Below are 20,259 nucleotides of genomic sequence, written 5' to 3'. Positions count from 1 at the left end.
CTTTATTTGTCCGGAGATTGGCCATACCGGCCTATGCGTTACCTCTAAAATGGCCGCCGTTACCCACAATGCACCGTTCCATGATGTCTACACCCGAGCTCTATACAGTGAATTTGTAAACACGAATTCGGCTACTGGCAAGTTGTGATGGAGAAACTGAGCTTTTCAAGCTCCGAGTCAACTGAACCAATTCAGTTGAATTCCAAACATTATTAGTGTACTGCAAGTTTAATTTTGTCGCCTTATCCCTTATTTTTAATAAGTAACTTTAACCATTATAATATTGACTGTTATTGCTCGTGTGGCCTAGATTACTGTAATGTTTATGACTTTGGATTAAATTGCGCGAATCACCGCACGCTGGCGACGCGTGCGGGTCAAAGCTGTAAATGAAACGAGAGATAAAAATGCATTTTAAAAAAATCAAATAATAATTGCAGTATATCATCTTCAAATTATTAAAAACCAAACGTAAATCATTGTACAATATTTTTTTTACTATAGGGACTATAGTATAGTAACTATAGGGAGCTGCTTGAGTATGGGGTGAGAATTGTTGCATTATTCCAAATAAATAGATTAAGATCCACAAATAAATGTAAAGAGTTTCACAAAAAACTCACAAATAAATAAAATGAGATTTGCATATAAAAATTATATATTTACAAATGTGTTTTATGCCACAAACACAACTCTGCCTGGCTTTTATTTGTGAACCGCTTTCTGTGCATTTGTAAATTCCCTCACGCATGTGTGGATTTTGAAACACTTCTAGCGTCGACGTACAGACAAATCCACAAATAAGTGGACTCCACCCACCGTTTACCTAAGCCAATCAGATAACGGCCACATTGAGCTGACCAATCGTAGCACGTTCTCGCTACAACCAATTACGTTATGCCTTACACTCGGGGTGAGAACTGGATCTGATTAATTTTGCATATATTTGCACCCCTGAAAGCAGCTGTAATGGGAGCTTCATTCAAATTAGCTGTTTCTGTGGTTAAACACCCCGTTTCCAAAAGATTGTTGAAGTTTAAGGCTTCTTTATATTTATTCTTCTTTATTATTAGCTCAGGATTACACACAATTTATGATCATCACAGATCCCGAGCATCATAGCCTATAACACCCTCTCTACCGGAATCAGTTAAAAGCAAATAGCCCATTATCTTTCCTGCTGCCGTAGCAGTTTCAAATCATGTAAAACTAACATGTTTGCAATGTTAACACATTTTGCCCATGACGTCTGTTTTCTTACCTGAAGATATGACGCGTCTATAATCTTCTTTATTGACTATGCTGGCTACATGAAAATTCATAATTCGCGATAGTGTCTACTGGACACGTTACAATGATTCATTGATAGTAGACGGATGCCCGTTCTTCTGTAGCGGCTACTACACGCAACTACACGGAGGACACATCATTTGCACATTTGCTTTGTCCAATGTAGACTGCCTTGCACAGGGTAGACACGATGTAAGAAATTACAAAACGGATGATTTTGTCTTTTAAAGCACAATCGTTGTGACAAATGGCTATAGGACATAAATATTATGTAGAAGACAAAATATCAGCCCAAATGACCATAATTGAAGATGTAACAGCATGTAGGCTAATGGGGTTTTGAGTGGATAATCAAATGCTGAAAAAAAAAAAAATACATCTTTGCATTTATTTTGGATGCTGTAAGTAACTTTTACTATACAATATTATTAAGTCTGATTCATATGAAACATTATTTGTATTATCAAGTGTTTTAACGGATAAATTCAAATCTCTTTTCTTCTGGGCATTTCACTTTTAAATGCATGATACATATTTAATCATATTTAATCATTAGATCCAGATAGATAAAAACAGATAGAAAAGCTGTTGTGACAGTAATTTCCCCTATATTACACAAACTCGCGTATTTATCACGAGGTTGAATCCAGTTATTCATTATTCAGCAACGCATTGATGCTTTTCTGTTTTATCATGAATAACATGACGCTTCCATAACGCGTTGTTCCCATAACGTTTGCGCTGTTTCTCTGGCATTTTCAAAGGCTCATTAAATCTTGGCTTGATACAGTCTAATGGTCTAACTCTAACGAAATCCAAATTTTAAACATATTTTACTGAAGCAATATTATGGGCCTTATCTTTACACTTCCTATTTGAGCCAATGCAGATGAATGAGCAAAGTTATTTCAGGGCAAGACCACTCTGATTGTAAAGCCTAACGTGATTACTTGTAGCGAGAACGTGCTACGATTGGTCAGCTCAATGTGGCCGTTATCTGATTAGCTTGAACGGTAAACGGTGGGTGGAGTCCACTTATTTGTGGATTTATCCGCACGTCAACGCTAGAAGTGTTTCAAAATCCACAAATGCATGAGGGGATTTACAAATGCACAGAAAGCGGTTCATAAATAAATGCCAGGCAGAGTTGTGTTTGTGTCATAAAACACATTTGTAAATATATTTTTTTATTTGCAAATCTCATTTTATTTAATTGTGAGTTTTATATTTTTTTTGTGAAACTCTTTTCATTTATTTGTGGATCTTAATCTATTTAGCCTACAAACCCAATTCCAAAAAAGTTGGGACACTGTACAAATTGTGAATAAAAACAGAATGCAATGATGTGGAAGTTTCAAATTTCAATATTTTATTCAGAATACAACATAGATGACATATCAAATGTTTAAACTGAGAAAATGTATCATTTTAAGGGAAAAAGGGGATTTAAGGGATTTTAAATATCATGGCATCAACACATATCAAAAAAGTTGGGACAAGGCCATGTTTACCACTGTGTGGCATCCCCTCTTCTTTTTATAACAGTCTGCAAACGTCTGGGGACATTGTTGCTCAAGTTTAGGAATAGGAATGTTGTCCCATTCTTGTCTAATACAGGCTTCTAGTTGCTCAACTGTCTTAGGTCTTCTTTGTCGGATCTTCCTCTTTATGATGCGTCAAATGTTTTCTATGGGTGAAGGATCTGGACTGCAGGCTGGCCATTTCAGTACCCGGATCCTCCTTCTACGCAGACATGATATTGAAATTGATGCAGTATGTGGTCTGGCATTGTCATGTTGGAAATTGCAAGGTCTTCCCTGAAAGAGACGACATCTGGATGTGAGCATATGTTGTTCTAGAACTTGGATATACCTTTCAGCATTGATGGTGCCTTTCTAGATGTGTAAGCTGCCCATGCCACACGCACTCATGCAACCCCATACCATCAGAGATGCAGACTTCTGAACTGAGCGCTGGTAACAACTTGGGTTGTCCTCGTCCTCTTTAGTCCGGATGACATGGCGTCCCAGTTTTCCAAAAAGAACTTAAAATTTTGATTCCTCTAACCACAGAACAGTTTTCCACTTTGCCACAGTCCATTTTAAATGAGCCTTGGCCCAGAGAAAACGCCTGTGTTCTGGATCCTGTTTAGATATGGCTTCTTTTTTGACCTGAGTTTTAGCCGGCAACTGCGAATGGCACGGTGGATTGTGTTCACCGACAATGTTTTCTGGAAGTATTCCTCAGCCCATGTTGTGATTTCCATTACAGTAGCATTCCTGTATGTGATGCAGTGCCGTCTAAGGGCCTGAAGATCATGGGCATCCAGTATGGTTTTCCGCCCTTGACCCTTACGCACAGAGATTGTTCCAGATTCTCTGAATCTTTGGATGATATTATGCACTGTAGATGATGATAACTTCAAACTCTTTGCAATTTTTCTCTGAGAAACTCCTTTCTGACATTGCTCCACTATTTTTCACCGCAGCATTGGGGGGATTGGTGATCCTCTGCCCATCTTGACTTCGAAGAGACACTGCCACTCTGAGAGGCTCTTTTTATACCCAATCATGTTGCCAATTGACCTAAGAAGTTGCATATTGGTCCTCCAGCTGTTCCTTTACATTTAACTTTTCCGGCCTCTTATTGCTACCTGTCCCAACTTTTTTGGAATGTGTAGCTCTCATGGTATCCAAAATGAGCCAATATTTGGCATGACATTTCAAAACGTCTCACTTTCAACATTTGATATGTAATCTATATTCTATTGTGAATAAAATATAACTTTATGTGATTTGTAAATTATCCCATTCCTTTTTTACTCACAATTTGAACAGTGTCCCAAATTTTTTGGAATTGGGTTTGTATTTGTTAATTTGATATATTTTTGTGAATCTCTTTACATTTATTTGTGGATCATAATCTATTTATTTGGAATAATGCAACAATTCTCACCCCATAATTGAGACCCCCAGATATTTATTTTGTATTTTATTTTCTGTCAATTATTCTCATCCTAAACATGACAGGGTGTCCAAACACCGAAAAACAACCGAGATCCACCTGACATACAATAAAGATGGCGTCTATTAAAGAGGAGAGTGAAGACATCAAGATTGAAGTATTCAGAGTGAAACAAGAAGATACTGAGGAGAAAACAGGTTTGTTTCATTCTCAAAATCTGAACTCGGGTCTTTTGACCCTGTTTAAAATGTTGGCCTTTTCAGAAATAAGTGATGTTTTTGTACAAGTGATGTTTTTATACATATAGGCTATTACATTTATCTCACACAAATGTTTGCTGATGAATTCAATCTTTGAATTAAATAAAAAAGTAGCACAAATATATACAATTGAATGAAGATAGAAATGAAATAGAGACTTTTTTTGGGTAGGTCTAACACTAGCATTCAGAAATACTACAGAAACTAAATAAAGTTATCAAATTTAAAATAACATTGGATAGTCTTTTAATCCTGTATAAGTTAAATACATAGGCTATTAATCCTGATTCCTTACTATTAAAGCTATATTCAGTTGTTTTATCAACATTAATGACAGATACTGCTGCTTTCACTTTAAGAGCTAATACATGGATCCCATGTTACGTTTTCTTTATCAACTGCTTATGTTTATTTTCAGTCATAACCAATGTTCGGGGGCGGGGCTTGTTCGGGGGGGTGGTGTGGCGTGTCCGTCATGGAGACAATGATATCAATTTAATATTTTAGAATTAATATTTTGGATTACATTAGGACTTTCTGATAGAACAAAAAGTTATTTTACAGTATATTGGCTAAAATTACACTTTAGTCGGTAAAACTGACTTAAATTACTGAAAAACACATGATTGATGAATTCTGAATACAATTTAAAGGATATGTTCATCATCATAAAAATGAATACACGTGATACTTTTAGGCTACTTTATTCAACAGTAAATAAAACGTTATCTTCAGTGTCAGGCTACTTCAGCAGCATATTTCAACTGTGCTTATGAAACAACAACAAAAACAAACAGCTTTCCATTTTCCAAGTTTAACAAGTCAGAACAAACGACTTCTATGTGTAAATAAAACAGACGAAATCATTTATTAAAACATACTAAAAAAAAAAAACAATCCTGTATAGGCATATTTACCACGACTGATGAAACTTATATATAGGGTACAGCCTACATATTTTTGTTCAAAAAGATAAGTTGGTCTACGTGCTCAGGTGAGAGACGTGTGCGGAGTCTATTCACAATTAGCCCGGCGGTGGAAAAAACGCTGAGACAGATGTCGCAGGAACAGCTAAGTACCACTGGGCAATGATGCTCAGCTTTGTAAACCGATTCTCATTTACCTTCCACCATAGTAGAGGGTCCTGGTTTACAGAGATGCATGGCTCACTGAAGTAGCGTTCAATTTCAGTGTCACGCGAACAAAAATCACTGGCGCCTTTGCCGTAATCCTCACCGAAAAGAAAGTCGAGGGCCGTAGTTGCTGCTGTTCGATCAGGCTGAGGGTCATTTTGAATGGGTGTCCTCGATTCGCCAGAACCATGTTACTAGCGTTATCATGAACGCATGCAATTCCTTTCTCCAAGCTTGACAGCCACTGTTCTGTAGCATCTTTAACCCTCTGGGGACCAAGGTGTTTTTGGGGCTCTTGGGATGTTTTGACATGCACTGACATTTGTGCTTTTTTCAGTTATTTATAAACATGTTAATGGCAAAGGTGTAAATTCACTCTATATAGCACAAACTGGGCTACCATAATATGTGAGCAACATGTATGTACATGTTTGTATTTTTAAGAGAATAATGTTTATGCGTGGTTATTGAAAAAAATAAAAATGAAAGTTGCTGAAATAAGACCACAAAACACATACTAAATATGTGTCCACAAGACTTTTGACTAATGGATGTTATCGCTTCGAGTTCTGGCTTCAAAATGATGTGAAAATCATCCTGCCTAATCGTTCACATAAAACATTACATTAATTTATACTTTGTATGACAGTTTTTTTTGTCATAAGAGGTTTATGCGTGGGAGTGGTAATGGCCTATTAATATTAATGAGATTCAGACCAGGGGTGTGACAGACACTCCACCAATGGCTAATGGCCCATCAAGTGAGGCAGCCTGAACAAAGAATGAGAGGAGATTCAAAGATTTGTTTTTATGCATCACATGCATAACTGATGGACATTTAGCAATGCTGATAAAGCAACACAATATAAGCTCTTTTATATTAACATTACCAATCAATAAATGTTATATTGTGCATGCATAACAACACATTTTTTGCAAAGGCACATATACATTTGTATCATCCCTAAGTATAGGGACGTCCCGCGTGACCTCACGCCATTTGGAGCAGCCATTTTGACGGAATAGAAAATGCTATACCGCTGGTGATAATACAGCTCGTCGCGAAATATTTCTATCATGGCCGAGCGATGCTGTGCAGTTGGATGCGATCAGATACGTGATCATACAAAAGGAATATCTTTATACCGTATCCCAAAAGAAACAACACGGAGAAACAAGTGGTTGGCGGCAATAAACAGGCAAAACGCTGATGGCGGTGTTACTGTTTGGCTTCCAACTCAACACAGTCCAACTCAACACAGCTTTGCAGTCTTCATTTTGGATCAGGTTAGCAGTGGTGGACAGTAACGAAGTAAATGTAATTCGTTACTTTACTTAAGTAAATTTTTTGCGTATCTGTACTTTGCTGAAGTATTTAAATTTGGGGAGACTTTTACTTTTACTCCACAACATTTCAAAGTCAAATATCTTACTTTTTACTCTACTACATTTTCAAAATCAGTCGTTCCTTTTTATTTATTAGTGGATAAAAACGTAACTGGTCAAACGAGCCACCAATCACAGTACAGAGCGTGCGCTTTGTTTTGAACTTGACGGCATCTATAAGTGCGAACCAAAGCCGTTATGGGAGTTGCGAACATAGACGGTTGCGACACCGCTCACTCGGTCACTCATTAACTAATCACTATATAGTGTATGGCATTTGAGTGCACTATATCTGCAAGGAGTGAACAAAATGAAGTGAGTGAATTCGGTTAGGTGTGTGTGTGTATGTAGACGGGTGTAATTTCCTATGGGGACGGGGGGGACATGTCCCACTTTTCAAAATCCCGTTTGTGTGTCCCCCACTTTCATGTTCGTTGTTTATAATTTTTTTAACCGCACGCCGTCATCGCCACGGAGGAGCAGGAGATAGCCTGTGCCGATGCCCGCGTACGCGTCCAGGTATGTCGCGTCCACACCATACTTTAAACGTCCACGTCCACACTCTAAAAAAGTTCTAATGAGCAGGTATCGCGCTGGTAATTCAAGGTATCGGTATTCAAGCGCGAAAGAGACTGGATTCTGGTGGGCTGTCTAGTGGTCGACAGAATATCGCCACGGCCGATATATCGGCCGATATTTGGCTTTTTTAAAATATCGGCATCAGCCGATAATTTTCTCTGATTGTCCGATGTGTTGGAAGCGGGACTTTTATTTTGACGGCGCTGCTGACTTTTATTTTGACGGGCGGCGCTGAGAACACCAGCACCAGAAGAGAACGGCAGCGCCTGATCACACAGCGCTCACTCACATTCTCCGTCTTCATTAGTTTACGATCTCTGTCAGTCAGATCTAATACTTTGTTAGACAGAACCGGTGGCTACAGAACTGGTCAAAGAAAGTAAAAAAGTATGCGAAAAAGTAATACGTTTGCTTTTATATTATTTGTAACCGAAAAGGCAAACAATCAGCCTAAAATACTTTCTCATTTACCATCAACATTCAGCCAATGCGCATCTACATAATTTAAACAAATTTCTGAATATCTAATAAACATTTAATTTCACAAACCTTGCAGATTTAATCGAATCCAGCTGTGATATCTTGTGAAGTGTGAAGTCTGCATAAACGTGTTCCTGCGAGTGACGGTCGATCCGTGCGCAGTGAGTAAATGCGAAAAGAAGATCAGCTTCACAGGAGACGCGACTGAAACACTTTAAACCTTCATTTTAAAATATGCTGTGCTATATCCAGTGGCCCACTGTGTCATATTCATGACATAAAATAAAATTAGCATTACCTTGTCAAAAGTCAAAGTAAAAAAAAAGTCTTTATTTGAAAAAAATGATTATCTGTGATTACTGATTAATTACCAGATTACTGAGTGCCCTGTTACAGTGTTTACTTCCTTTTTATTCACATATTCATATATTTTTAAACAATTACTTTATTTGTGAAAAATTCTGTAATAGGATTGCAGATTCAAGAAGTTGCCATCTAAAGTATAGGGCCTAAGCATGTTTATTTTAAAGATTTTTAAATATGTATTAAATTTATCAAATTTATTAAATATTGATTTATATAAATATAAAGTGTGTGTTTATGTATATATAATATATATATACATATATATAAATATCGGCTTTATATCGGCCATCGGCCAGGCCACCCTGCTCTCTAAGATATCGGCATCGGCCATCAAAAAACCCATATCGGTCGACCACTTGCGCTGTCTGTGCGTCGTTTGTGTGTGCGTCAGGACAATCCAGTTCTCTCAATCCTGTTCTCTTTGGCGCTTGAAAAATAACTCAAACATTTATGCCAAAATGTCAGTTTTATCAATTGTATCCTCACAACAACAGTCTTTAATGAGTTAAATAAAAACTTAAATGAAAGTCAAGAGTAAATGAGAAAATTTAAGATCCTGTCATCAGCCACAGATCTTAAAGGGACAGCAGCCAATTCCGTCTCAGTAAAGTTAACCAAAGAACAAAGGGGAACAGAGCAAATTACTCACTGATCTTGTCTAAAGAACGTTTGTAGCTTTAATAAGGATTAATCTATATTTAATTTATAATTTATGCAGTGCAGACTATTTGATAACCTTCAATTGCTGAATATTTCATACCTGTTAGACAGGAAGTGCACAGGTAAATATGACATCATGGAGACACCAGTAGCTATATTAATAGCATATTTTTATGAATGAAGGCCAGTATCACTGATATTAAACAATTATTTAAAATATACTGTCTTTATGTTGTTTTTACATTACAGTGTAAATTGGGTCTCACATAATTTTAATTTAATTAAAATTTTTTAATTTCATTCATTTAACATTTTTAACTTTATAAAATGATTCCCTCAAGTCTTGGTAATCGGCCCCCTATTAAACAATAAAAAAGTAAGACATCTTTTTGTTATACATAGTTTAGTAGCCTACTTTTATTTTTGGCAGAATTTATCATTATAATCAACTTTTTGATTGGATTTTGATAATCAATTTATTTCCTGTATTTTGTATAACCATAGTCCCTAAATGTATGTAAATGCAGGAAATGGGATTCAAAACGAAAAAATGTTTCCCCATTTTGTGCCCCCCTCCCCACTTCCCAAACCAAAGTTACACCCTGGTATATGTATGTATGTATATATATATATATATATATATATATATATATATATATATATATATATATATATATATTTAATGGCGTTGTGCAGGTTTATGTGAATGTATCATAACTTTAGGATGTTAATAATTATGACCATATACGCTTCAGAAAATATATATACAGTAAATACTGTAAATGTATTATACCTTATGGGAACAGTCCCCTTCCCTCCAAAATTAAACACACAAAAAATGTATTCAATTCCAATATATATGTATATATATATATATATATATGACTAATTAATGTCATTTTGTTAATAGATTGGTGTGCCAAGAGTGCCATACTTCACGTTGACTGAGTTAAGCAAGAGTCTTGTGACAAATTATAATAGGACATTATAGGCATAAAAAAAATCATACTTGGATACTTAAGTACATTTGAAGGCAAATACTTTTGTAATTTTACTCAAGTGAATGTTTAAAGGCAGCACTTCTACTTTTACTTAAGTAATATTTTACCTTAAGTATCTTTACTTTAACTCAAGTACATGGTATGTGTACTTCGTCCACCACTGCAAGTAAGTTGTCCCCTTGAAAAAAATTGATGATTTCTCGGAGTTCGAGATCAAATGTTATTAATCCACTGTTGCCATAGAAATCAGCAATGTGTGTGTGCACACTACCATTCAGCATAACATAAGCTTGTCTTAGCCGGACACATCAGGCTCCCAATAGGGGATTATCACGCTTCCGGGTTTCATGGGCGGTATTTGTCAACTTTGTGCATGTCAACTTCCGGCGCAGTTCAACAATGGCGGAAACGAAAGCTAGATGTCACTGCTCTGTTCCACTTTGTAAATCGAACAAACAACGCCAACCCTACTTAAGTTTTCATGGATTCCCGACTGAATTGAGTCTAAGGAAGAAGTGGATTAAAGCGGTTCGCCGGGATGAAGGGCCAAACTTTAAAATAAAACAAGGTAGCACGTTTGTTTGTAGCCGGCACTTTAGTGAGTCAGACTACACTAATGTTACAGGTAGTGCTAGCAGACTAGCGTTAGCTGACGAGGCTAACTTTACCAACCGGGGTCGAATCAAGCGTCTAAAAATCGGGTCTGTACCCTCCCGTTTCCAGTGGAACAACTGGGGACTGCCAAGAAGGGAGTCCGCTTATAAAAGAGCGTCAACTCGCTTAGGCCATGACGTTTGCCCAGCCCTTCCTCTGGAGCAGCCCCTGCCATGTGAGGAAGAGGCGATGGAGGAGGTCGCAGCTTCGGTGGTGATGACAGAACATGATTACGCTTCTGCTCCTAAACCAGGTATGTCATTGTTTAATAAGAAGCTTTAATAAGAATCAGTATATGTTTAATTTATACAGTGAAAACTAAGCAGTGTTTTATTTTTACATTTGATTATTTAATGTCTGTTGTTAAACTAATGTAGGCCTTCCTGAAACCCTAAACCCTGTGGTTTACTGATGTTAAAATAACACTTCTTATGTGACAGTAAAACACTGATGTTAACTTTCAGAAGCTGTAGAGATGTTTTCGTGTCACAAAAAGAATGTGAAACACATATGTAGGTTATATAATTTAAAATATATTTTAAAGATAATTTACGTTTATTTTACACACTTTAAGCATTATCGTCTCGCATATCGAATATCACATTATTTAATGAGTTATCGCATATCGCACTTTTTTTCACAAATATCGTGCAGCCCTAATACCGAGGAGGTGTGTGTAACTTTTCAGAGCACCGGCACAAAATGTTTAGACTTACTGATGTCCCAGCATTTGACCAATACCACAATGTGAGAAGCTTAATCACAAGTACAATTGTTGCATTTTATATCTTACCTGATTAAACGTAAAGGTGAATATTGAGCTATAAAAAGCTATTTCATGTAGCTTTAGAGGTCCAAACTACTTCTAATATGCAAGTCACAGACAAAATGTGATGTTTAAATTGTTTCTCTCATCTCATACAGGTGCACTGGATGCTGCTGCTGCACGCATACATCAATTGGAAGAGAAAATCAAGGAACTGACAACAGAGTTGTCACAGCTGAAAGTGGATCAAGTGCATTTTCACAGATTTTGTGTCTCAGACAAGGACATCCTTTTTTACACAAGATTCACGTCAAGATATGTTTTTTGTGACTTCTGGGAGGCTATTCAACCATCTGCCTCCATGCTGGTTTATTGGTCGAAAGCTCAGAAAAAGGGACAAACATTTGAACCCATTTCTCCCAGTCCAACGCGTAGACTGCAACTGGTTGATGAGTTTTTTCTCTTCTGCTGCCGAGTTGCTGCAGGCCTGCAAGAGAAGGTGCTGGCTGACATGTTTCAGGTCAGTGTGTCCACTGTCTCCCGTGTTGTTATAACATGGACCAACTACCTTTACCTGCTTCTTGGCTCCCTTCCCATCTGGATGAGTAAACAGCAAGTCAAGAACACCATGCCAAGCAAATTTGTGCAGTACTGTCCAGATGTTCGGGTAATCATCGACTGCACCGAGGTACGATGTCAGAATCCATCATCCCTCACTCTCCAGTCAGAGGTTTTCTCATCGTACAAAAATACGACAACCTTTAAGGGATTAATTGGGATTGCCCCATGTAGTGCTGTGACTTTTGTGTCAAGTCTCTTCACCGGCTCCATCTCTGACCGAGAGCTGACTGAACGAAGTGGACTGCTCGACTTACTGGAGCCAGGAGATGGCTGCATGGCAGACAAGGGTTTCACTATTGAGAAGCTGCTAGCTGACCGTGGGGCAACGCTGATTATACCACCCTTCAAGATGACAGGTAGGCATGAAAGGAATGAACATTTCAAATTAAAACTGTGAAATGATAATCATTAAGATGTGCAGAGAAATGTTTAAAAAGTACTGAGGCAGTCACTGAAATAATAGAAATTAACTTATTTCATCTCTAACCACGGCGCAGTTCACCAAAGAGGATGCTCTAAAAACACAAGCAATCGCCCGACTTCGAATCCTTGTGGAAAGAGCAATACGCAGAGTCAAGGAATATCGCATTTGGGAACACACTCTCCCTCTAACCTTGTCTGGGACAGTCAACCAGCTGTGGACCGTCTGCTGTGTGATGACCAACTTCCAGGGACCACTTGATTTAAAAGGCTACATCCCTGTTGAATAGTGTTCCCCCGATCACATGCATTTAACTATGTACTGAAAACATTGTATATATTGATGTATATAATTGAATAAGTTGTTCATCTATAATCAATTCTAAAGGGTCAGTTTGTCCTGAAAGTATTCAAAATGATGTATATAATTTAATAAGTCGTTCATCTATAATCAATTCTAAAGGGTCAGTTTGTCCTGAAAGTATTCAAAATGATGTAAATATGTAATGTAGTAAATAATGTACTCAGAAAAAAATGTAATAAAGTCCTTCGATTCAATTCCTTTATTAATTTAGTTCATTTTACTTTCTGTTGAAGATACACATTCATATATGTACCAAAGAAGTACAGGTCCACCTTCTTTTTCATCTCTTTTATCATTTCATCATCCCTCCAGACTCTTTCAACTGTGAAGTCTCCCTCAGTGTCTGTTATAAAATCGCACCAACTCAATCCAGTTACTGCCAATTGACCTTGAACCTGCCAGTGGTATTTATGATTCTGCTTCAGTTTTGCCTGACCATTCACCATTTTTACATGTCCTGCCTCAGAAATGCTAGAGATGTCTGGGCATTTAACTTCAGCAAGGCCAAAACACGGAATGGCACTAGGGTCATATACCCTTGCATCGGGGCTAGCCCCGAGGTGAGGAGCATCGGGATGGATAACAAATCCACAGTGTGAGACATTTACATTGAAATGTTTTGAATATTGTTCCAGCACCTGTGGCTCGCGTTCAAGGCCCCTTTTCATGGCGGGAGTTTGGAGTACTCCCTTTAGTATCCGCCCTGCCAGGGTCTGACCAGAAGATGGCCCTTTCACATGGCTAACCTCATAGAACCTACTAGCTGTCACTCTAGGCTTGCGTAAAGCTTGCCATAATGGGCACTCGGACTGCTCACGTGTCTGCTCCTCTCTCTCAGCTGCCATCTCGTGTGTCACCGTTAAGCTGTCCAAATGGAGAGACTGTTGAGAGTTTGGGTCAAAGTTTGGGAAAGTAGTGGGAAATGTTGACCCCTCTATAGGCAGATTAGGGAATGTTGGTGCATCTGGGTGTTGAACATCATTTCCGTGTTTGACCACAGGAGGACACTGGTAGGACAGGGGTGAACCTCGCGGCACAGGTCCGAACCTGGAGTCGACCATGGAGAGTTGAGACAAGCCATGCAGCACTGAGGATATTAGTGGTTGCGGCCTGAGATTTTTCAGTCGTTTCTCAAGAGACAAGACTTGCGGGTCAGGGAGGGATCCTGAAACGTAAAATTAAAAACATTAAGTGTTAAATTATCCCCACATCTCTTTCAGCTTGTTTTGGTTTTCAATTCTGATGGCAAGAGTCTTTCTGGGGAATTGCTCACTGCAGTGTTATATTTGCTACATAATCTATGTGTATAAAAGTGGAAAGATATAATTATATATTATACGGCAGCCAACAGTATGATATTAGTTACAGTAGTAACATTACCTGTGTATGCTTGATAGAGTGTTGATTTGCATACACTCCTGGTGGATGGCTTTGGTCTCCTAACAACCAAGTCCTGAACCGGCTCTGCATGGATTCCCTGGGAATGATATTAACAAGTAGCCATGATTGTAATAGTATCTTGCTTGTAATGGTGTAAACACAGCTTCCAATTCACTCCCATGTTAATCAATGTAGCCAGACGTACAGCTGGGCAGCCCCATGCGCTGCACCGCTTTGAATAGACTTTCAGTCTATTTTTCAGCCACAGCGTGCACCCAGTGTGTCCCAGGCGTAACGTTTGGGACACACTGCTAGCGGAGCGAAGGGTGGCACGCAAGGCAGCTCACGCCCCGGCTGAAAAATAGACTGGAAGTCTATTCAATGCGGTGAGGCTCCGCGCAGCTACAATGTTACCTTTGTCCTTGGTCGATGCCATGTTTGCAGAGAACTTGTGCAGGCCACAGGTGGTGGAACAGCTCTCACCTGCAGAACAAGAGATAGAAGAGCAAAACGGGATTGAGGATGTGCTAGGGCTGCTCGATTATGGAAAAAATCATAATCAAGATTATTTTGGTCAGTATTGAAATCACGATTATTTGACTTTGGGAACGTGTTGCATTTATTAAAAAGACACCTTTCAACAATTCTTAAAATAAATCTAAATTTGTCCATTTATTGTACTTTTTGACCTATTAAACAGAACTGCAAAGTCACAAGTGGTAAAAAATGTGACATGTTTACGAAGTAATTTGTTGTAGGGGGGTCACCAGAGCGTTATTTACCTTTATAAAGGACAATCTTTTATGTCAAATTCTTACATTTGATCAAATTCAGTTTTAAATAAACAGGGCTGTTATCAATCAAATTAATTAATTTACACTGCAAAATTACAACTGTAATAATTTTATGAGATTAATGTTTAAACAATCAATTAAAAAAAGTACTATTTAGGTGATCGTTGTGAGCCAAAATCGAAAATGAAATCGAAATTAAATTAATTGCACAGCCCTTGTTAACAATCAATGGCAGTGTCACTCCTGCCCATGTAAACATCATCCCAGACCACAGCTCTCACCTGCAACATGCTGTAATGGGCACTCTGGAACAACAAGGCCACTAGATGGCTGCACAGAGCCTTGCCTGCTGTACAGCTGCATGAGGTTTCTTGAAGTTTGGCTGCATCAGCTTGGAAAAAAATCTACATTAAAGACACAACACAATTTTAGTTGATAAAGTCAAACTAAAATGAAAATCGTTTTCAAATGATATAGAAATGTAAGGAATAACATTACAATTAACCAAAAATTCTAGGAAATCTGCAACCGCAGTAGAGTAGTTAACCCCTTACACCATTAACATGTTGGATTGTACAAACAGGATATTAAAGAATTTAAATGCAAAGTTACATTTTCATGATATTGTATGTCACAAAGGTATAGCAATTTATTGCACATGGCTGTTGACTGACTTGATGTAAACAGGCAACAGTGGAAGGGGTTAAACTTCTTGCCTTAGCTTCCTAAAATAACCTTCAAATAATGTGACTGTTCTCGCTTCCTCATTGACCTGTAACACCTAGACCTGACAGCATGTCAATGATGTTGGACACTGGTGGACAAAATTATAATTAATGCATATACTGTGGATTGTTCATTCTAGCAAAAGGGACACTCGTATGCTGACGTTATCTAGTTGACACTGAGAGGCTAACCTTCTTCCTTTCAGAATACAAATGAAATGGGTGAATTGACTCAGCCTCATGAATAATCTTAATTTATGTGGGTTTAACCATACGAACATCTGAGCTGACGCCAAACTGACATTAGCATAAACTAACCTACCTAGCTAATCTTATGTTAGCTAGCGTTAGCCACTCACCTTCGTAGTCGTAGATGAAGTTCTCGAAAAAGAAACTGTATCCCTTGTCCACTTTGGAGCGGGCTGTGATGGAATGTTGTTCAGTTAATCGATGTACGTCAGAAAAAGTTATTTTGGGTAAATTTACGAGGGATGCAGTATAAGTAAACGGGTCGTCCATCATGGATTCGCCAGAGTGATTCACCGGAAGTGACAGTGCACAAAGATCACTGAATGCGGAAGTACTACGTATCAGCGTGATAATCCCCTATTTTACGAGAAAGCAACAACAACAACAACAAAAAAAAATATATATATATTTTTTTTTTGTTGTTGTTGCTTTAAACAGAAAACCATTTGTTAATCAAACTGTTAATCAAAAAACTACCAACATTAGCTAGAAACAGTATTAAAGTAGTAGTAAAGAGTAGAGAAGAGAGCCGTGGAACTGCTCAGTTCGCTTCAGAGTCAGTAACGTTACTGGTAAATGCATTTACCTAACACACTGTAGCCCAATGTCAAAACGTTTTTATGTAATTATATTATTAGTATAATAATATACTAATAATATATATTATCCACGGCAATGGATATATTATCAGGGGTGGCCCTAATAGATCCATTGCCCCTGAGTAGCTGACGGATGTATTCCGTCAAAATGGCTGACACGCGGCTAGGGGTCACGTGACTGGGAGATCCCTATATAAACAAAATGTAACTAACATCTGTAAAATAGTAGGTAAATATGTACTTACTCTTTTTAATTTTTGTTGCTGCGTGTCCTCGTTGCAGTGGAAAGCGAGAGTGAACAAGCTACATCCCTTCTAAAAAAAAGTTAAAAACTATTATTATCATATATTTTACAGAGTACTATTCCAGCACATGCATAACTGATGGACATTTAGCAATGCTGATAACACAAAACATATGTAACATCAACCAATCTCCAAAAATAAATAATAAAGTCATACAGGCTCCTATTGTATTAACACTAAGTATAAACAAAATTGAACTAACATCTGTAAAATTGTAGGTAAATATGTACTTACTCTTTCTGATTTTCTGACTGTGTTGCTAAGCGCACTCTGAGTTGCAGGCGGAGGTAGTGATGAGGCTACATTCCTTTTAAAAAAGTTGAAGAATATTATTACATAAATATAACCATAGTAGCATTAGTCTATAATGAATAACTGATGTAAATAATTTTAGACGCGTGCAAGAAGACTATATGCGTGTCAATGGGCCATTACCGGAGAGGCACACCGCAAACAAAACACATTTGCGCAATTCATTAACTGGGTATATTTACACATCTCAGTACATTTACACACATTTATGTGTATAGATATGCACTTTCATTAGACCGTGTTGAATATATCAAATGTCTATACTCTGGATGGCAAGTGGAAAATAGTCCACCCAGTATAATATGTAAGCTACATGTTTATATTGAATAGCTTGTCAACTAATGGAAGTAAGACTAAATACTTACTCATCCGAAATTCTATCCACGGCTGGATCAAGTCTCTCTTCAAAAAAATAACGGTCGTCATCAGAGTAGTCGCGCTCTTCTTCTGATGAAAATGTGGATCTTTGTCGCTAGTATCCAGGACGAGCTGAAGAGCTTCCACACCTGTGTATTGTGCCATCATCCCAACGCGCAGGTGACTGAATGATGAAACTTAAAGCCTTTAATGCATTTGCTTGGGGGCTTTTACCTGTTTTGCATAGATGGCTTAACACATTATCTTGTGAATAGCGCGCTCCGTGAGTAGGCGTGAACGAATTAAAGTAAATGACCTAGTAATCAGCTTGACTGGAATCGCTCTATTTTCATACAGATTACAGAAGCTGAGAATATTTGTTTTTAATATAAATTACTTCATTTAAAAGATGCGATCTCAAGCTTTATGCCCGTGGGTATGTCTGCCTGTTTGACTGAATTTTCGTGGAGTTACAGATAATTTCCGAACACGTTTCAAATTGGAGTTCGCTGACAGAGAGAGTGCAGAACTCGCATCATGTTATTTTTTCTTTATTTGTCAAAAAGCAAAATACTTTATTTTTATTGTGAGTATACAGAAAAAAAATAGAAACTGAACAGGATTGATTGATGTATAACACGAAAATGAAAGATCAAAATTAACAGAGCATTTTGAATTTATTTTGCATTGCTAAAAAAAAACGAGCAAAACGCAGGGGTGCGTTTTTGGTCCCCAGAGGGTTAAGGTAGTTGGCTATGTTCACGGCTGTGTGTCGTTCGGCGAAACTGCACGTCTCTAACACTGCACTATGTATTTCCCATTCCGCAATGTAATTGCAAGTTAGTGTTATATAGGATTCAGTGGTCAGCGAGGTCCATGCGTCCGTAGTGATAGCCATCCTCGCTGTCTTTGACAGTCTGTTTTTCAGTGAAGAAGCAGTCTTTTCATATAGAGCTTCTATTCTTCTCGTGACTGTCTTGGACAATGGGACGTTATACTGTGGCTCAACATAATTCATCAAATCTTTAAACCCTTCTTCGACAAAACGAATGGGCAGCAAATCTTTCGCTATCATTTCGGTGATTAGTTGTCATCTTTTCACCTCTGGCTGCGTTGCATTTCTGTCTGACGGTAAAAGATGCGATGCTTGTCTGAGTTGCGTCTTTGGTGGTATCGGAAGACATTTTATGTACAAATACTAGGTGATAACGCATTGAACTTGTGGTAGATTTGTGTGACAGGTTGGCGCTGCATATTTTACACTGAACTGTTTTTTCATCTATTTTGTCGAAGTGAAGCCAGACATCACTACGTGACTTTGAAGCCATTTCTCTGTTTTTCAGAGTTCAGACTTTGAACCGCACTCTGGCAACACTAACCAATCAGAGCTCAAGGTCCCGCCCAAAATCCTGCTAAAACCAATCAGAAAAAAATTTATTTTTTTAAACTCAGATCATCGTTTTTATGATCGCTCGTCGCTGTCACGTTCGAGTACTTGAGTGATCGAGAACTGTGCCCATCCTTTCAGAGATGGAGCAGCATTTACTACTTGACAGAACCGCTCTTCACTAAGGCTGAGTTTACATTTGGCATTAACATTCGACCTGTATCTGGATGTTGTCCATATACACATTAAAAAAAGTGTAAACTAATGTTATTCGATCAGTGTGTCAAGGTTTGAAGGTAGTTGAGGACTCATTGTGATCGGATCTCAGTGTAATGTAAGCACAATCCAGCCTTCATGTCTGCATTCACAGGTGGACATCACACAAAACCCCGCCCAGTGTCATTATTCCCCCTCCTCTCTCCGGAACTTTTGGAAAGATGGAGGAAGCAGTCACCTGTAGCAAACCAATACAGGGCCACAGCAACTCTTTTCTCCTCAGGAATAGCTGCACGTAGCTGTTTGGTTTTGTGATACAGTCAAGTGCAAAGTACATCGCAAATATACTTAAATGTTTGCCTTCGGACCGGAAAGTTGCAGAACCATTAATTTTCTGTAAAGAACACGCATTTTCCCCAGCACAACTGGCAACATTCTCCTCTGTACCATTTCCATTACGGCATCTATCCACATTATTACTACTTTCAGCCTCTTCATCCTCCTCATTTTGTGAGATTTGTAAAATGTCCCCCGACTGAAAACTGTTTTTAGAAGAAAAACCTCCACTTCAGGTCAACTTTGCACCGGAGCCATCCTTGTTTCTTTTTTTTTTTTTTTCGCGTAAATGTGAGATCCGATCTGTTATCTAGATACAGAATCCACTTGATGTGATCCGATCAAGCAGATGTTAATGGCAAGCGTAAACGCAGCCTAAGGCGCTGTCACTCTGCATATTTATTTATTTAAAATGTGCAGTCTTTGTGAAGACATTGGACATTTAATTTTCCCAAGAACAGGTTGCTCTCAACACAACACTATGGTTTTTAACTGTAGTAAACGACATCACAGTACATCCACTGAGATCTAGAGTCTTATGTGTGGAGGTTTTTGATATAATTATTACCTATGTATTGTCAGAATTTAATAAATTAACATTTCTAGCCACCCAATCTTTTCTGCAGTTTCTTCAGGTTGTGTTGAAATTCATAGA

General features: G+C 38.1%; 1 protein-coding gene across 1 annotated transcript in view; it reads left to right on the top strand.

Moving 5' to 3' along the window:
* LOC143742471 (uncharacterized) overlaps nucleotides 1-20,259 on the top strand; it is a 40,454-nt gene that overhangs the window by 15,712 nt on the left and 4,483 nt on the right. Inside the window, exon 2 of the mRNA XM_077235347.1 lies at nucleotides 4,320-4,451. Within this exon, the coding sequence (XP_077091462.1) occupies nucleotides 4,370-4,451 (82 nt within the window). The 5' untranslated portion in view covers nucleotides 4,320-4,369. The remainder of the gene's footprint in view (nucleotides 1-4,319; nucleotides 4,452-20,259) is intronic.

The sequence above is a fragment of the Siphateles boraxobius genome, unplaced genomic scaffold, assembly GCF_051911475.1.
Source record: "Siphateles boraxobius isolate OS27281-9 unplaced genomic scaffold, OSU_SipBor_1 19, whole genome shotgun sequence".
Taxonomy (NCBI): Eukaryota; Metazoa; Chordata; class Actinopteri; order Cypriniformes; family Leuciscidae; genus Siphateles; species Siphateles boraxobius.
Note: the sequence above shows the minus strand (reverse complement) of the source record. Positions and strands in the feature narration are given on the sequence as shown.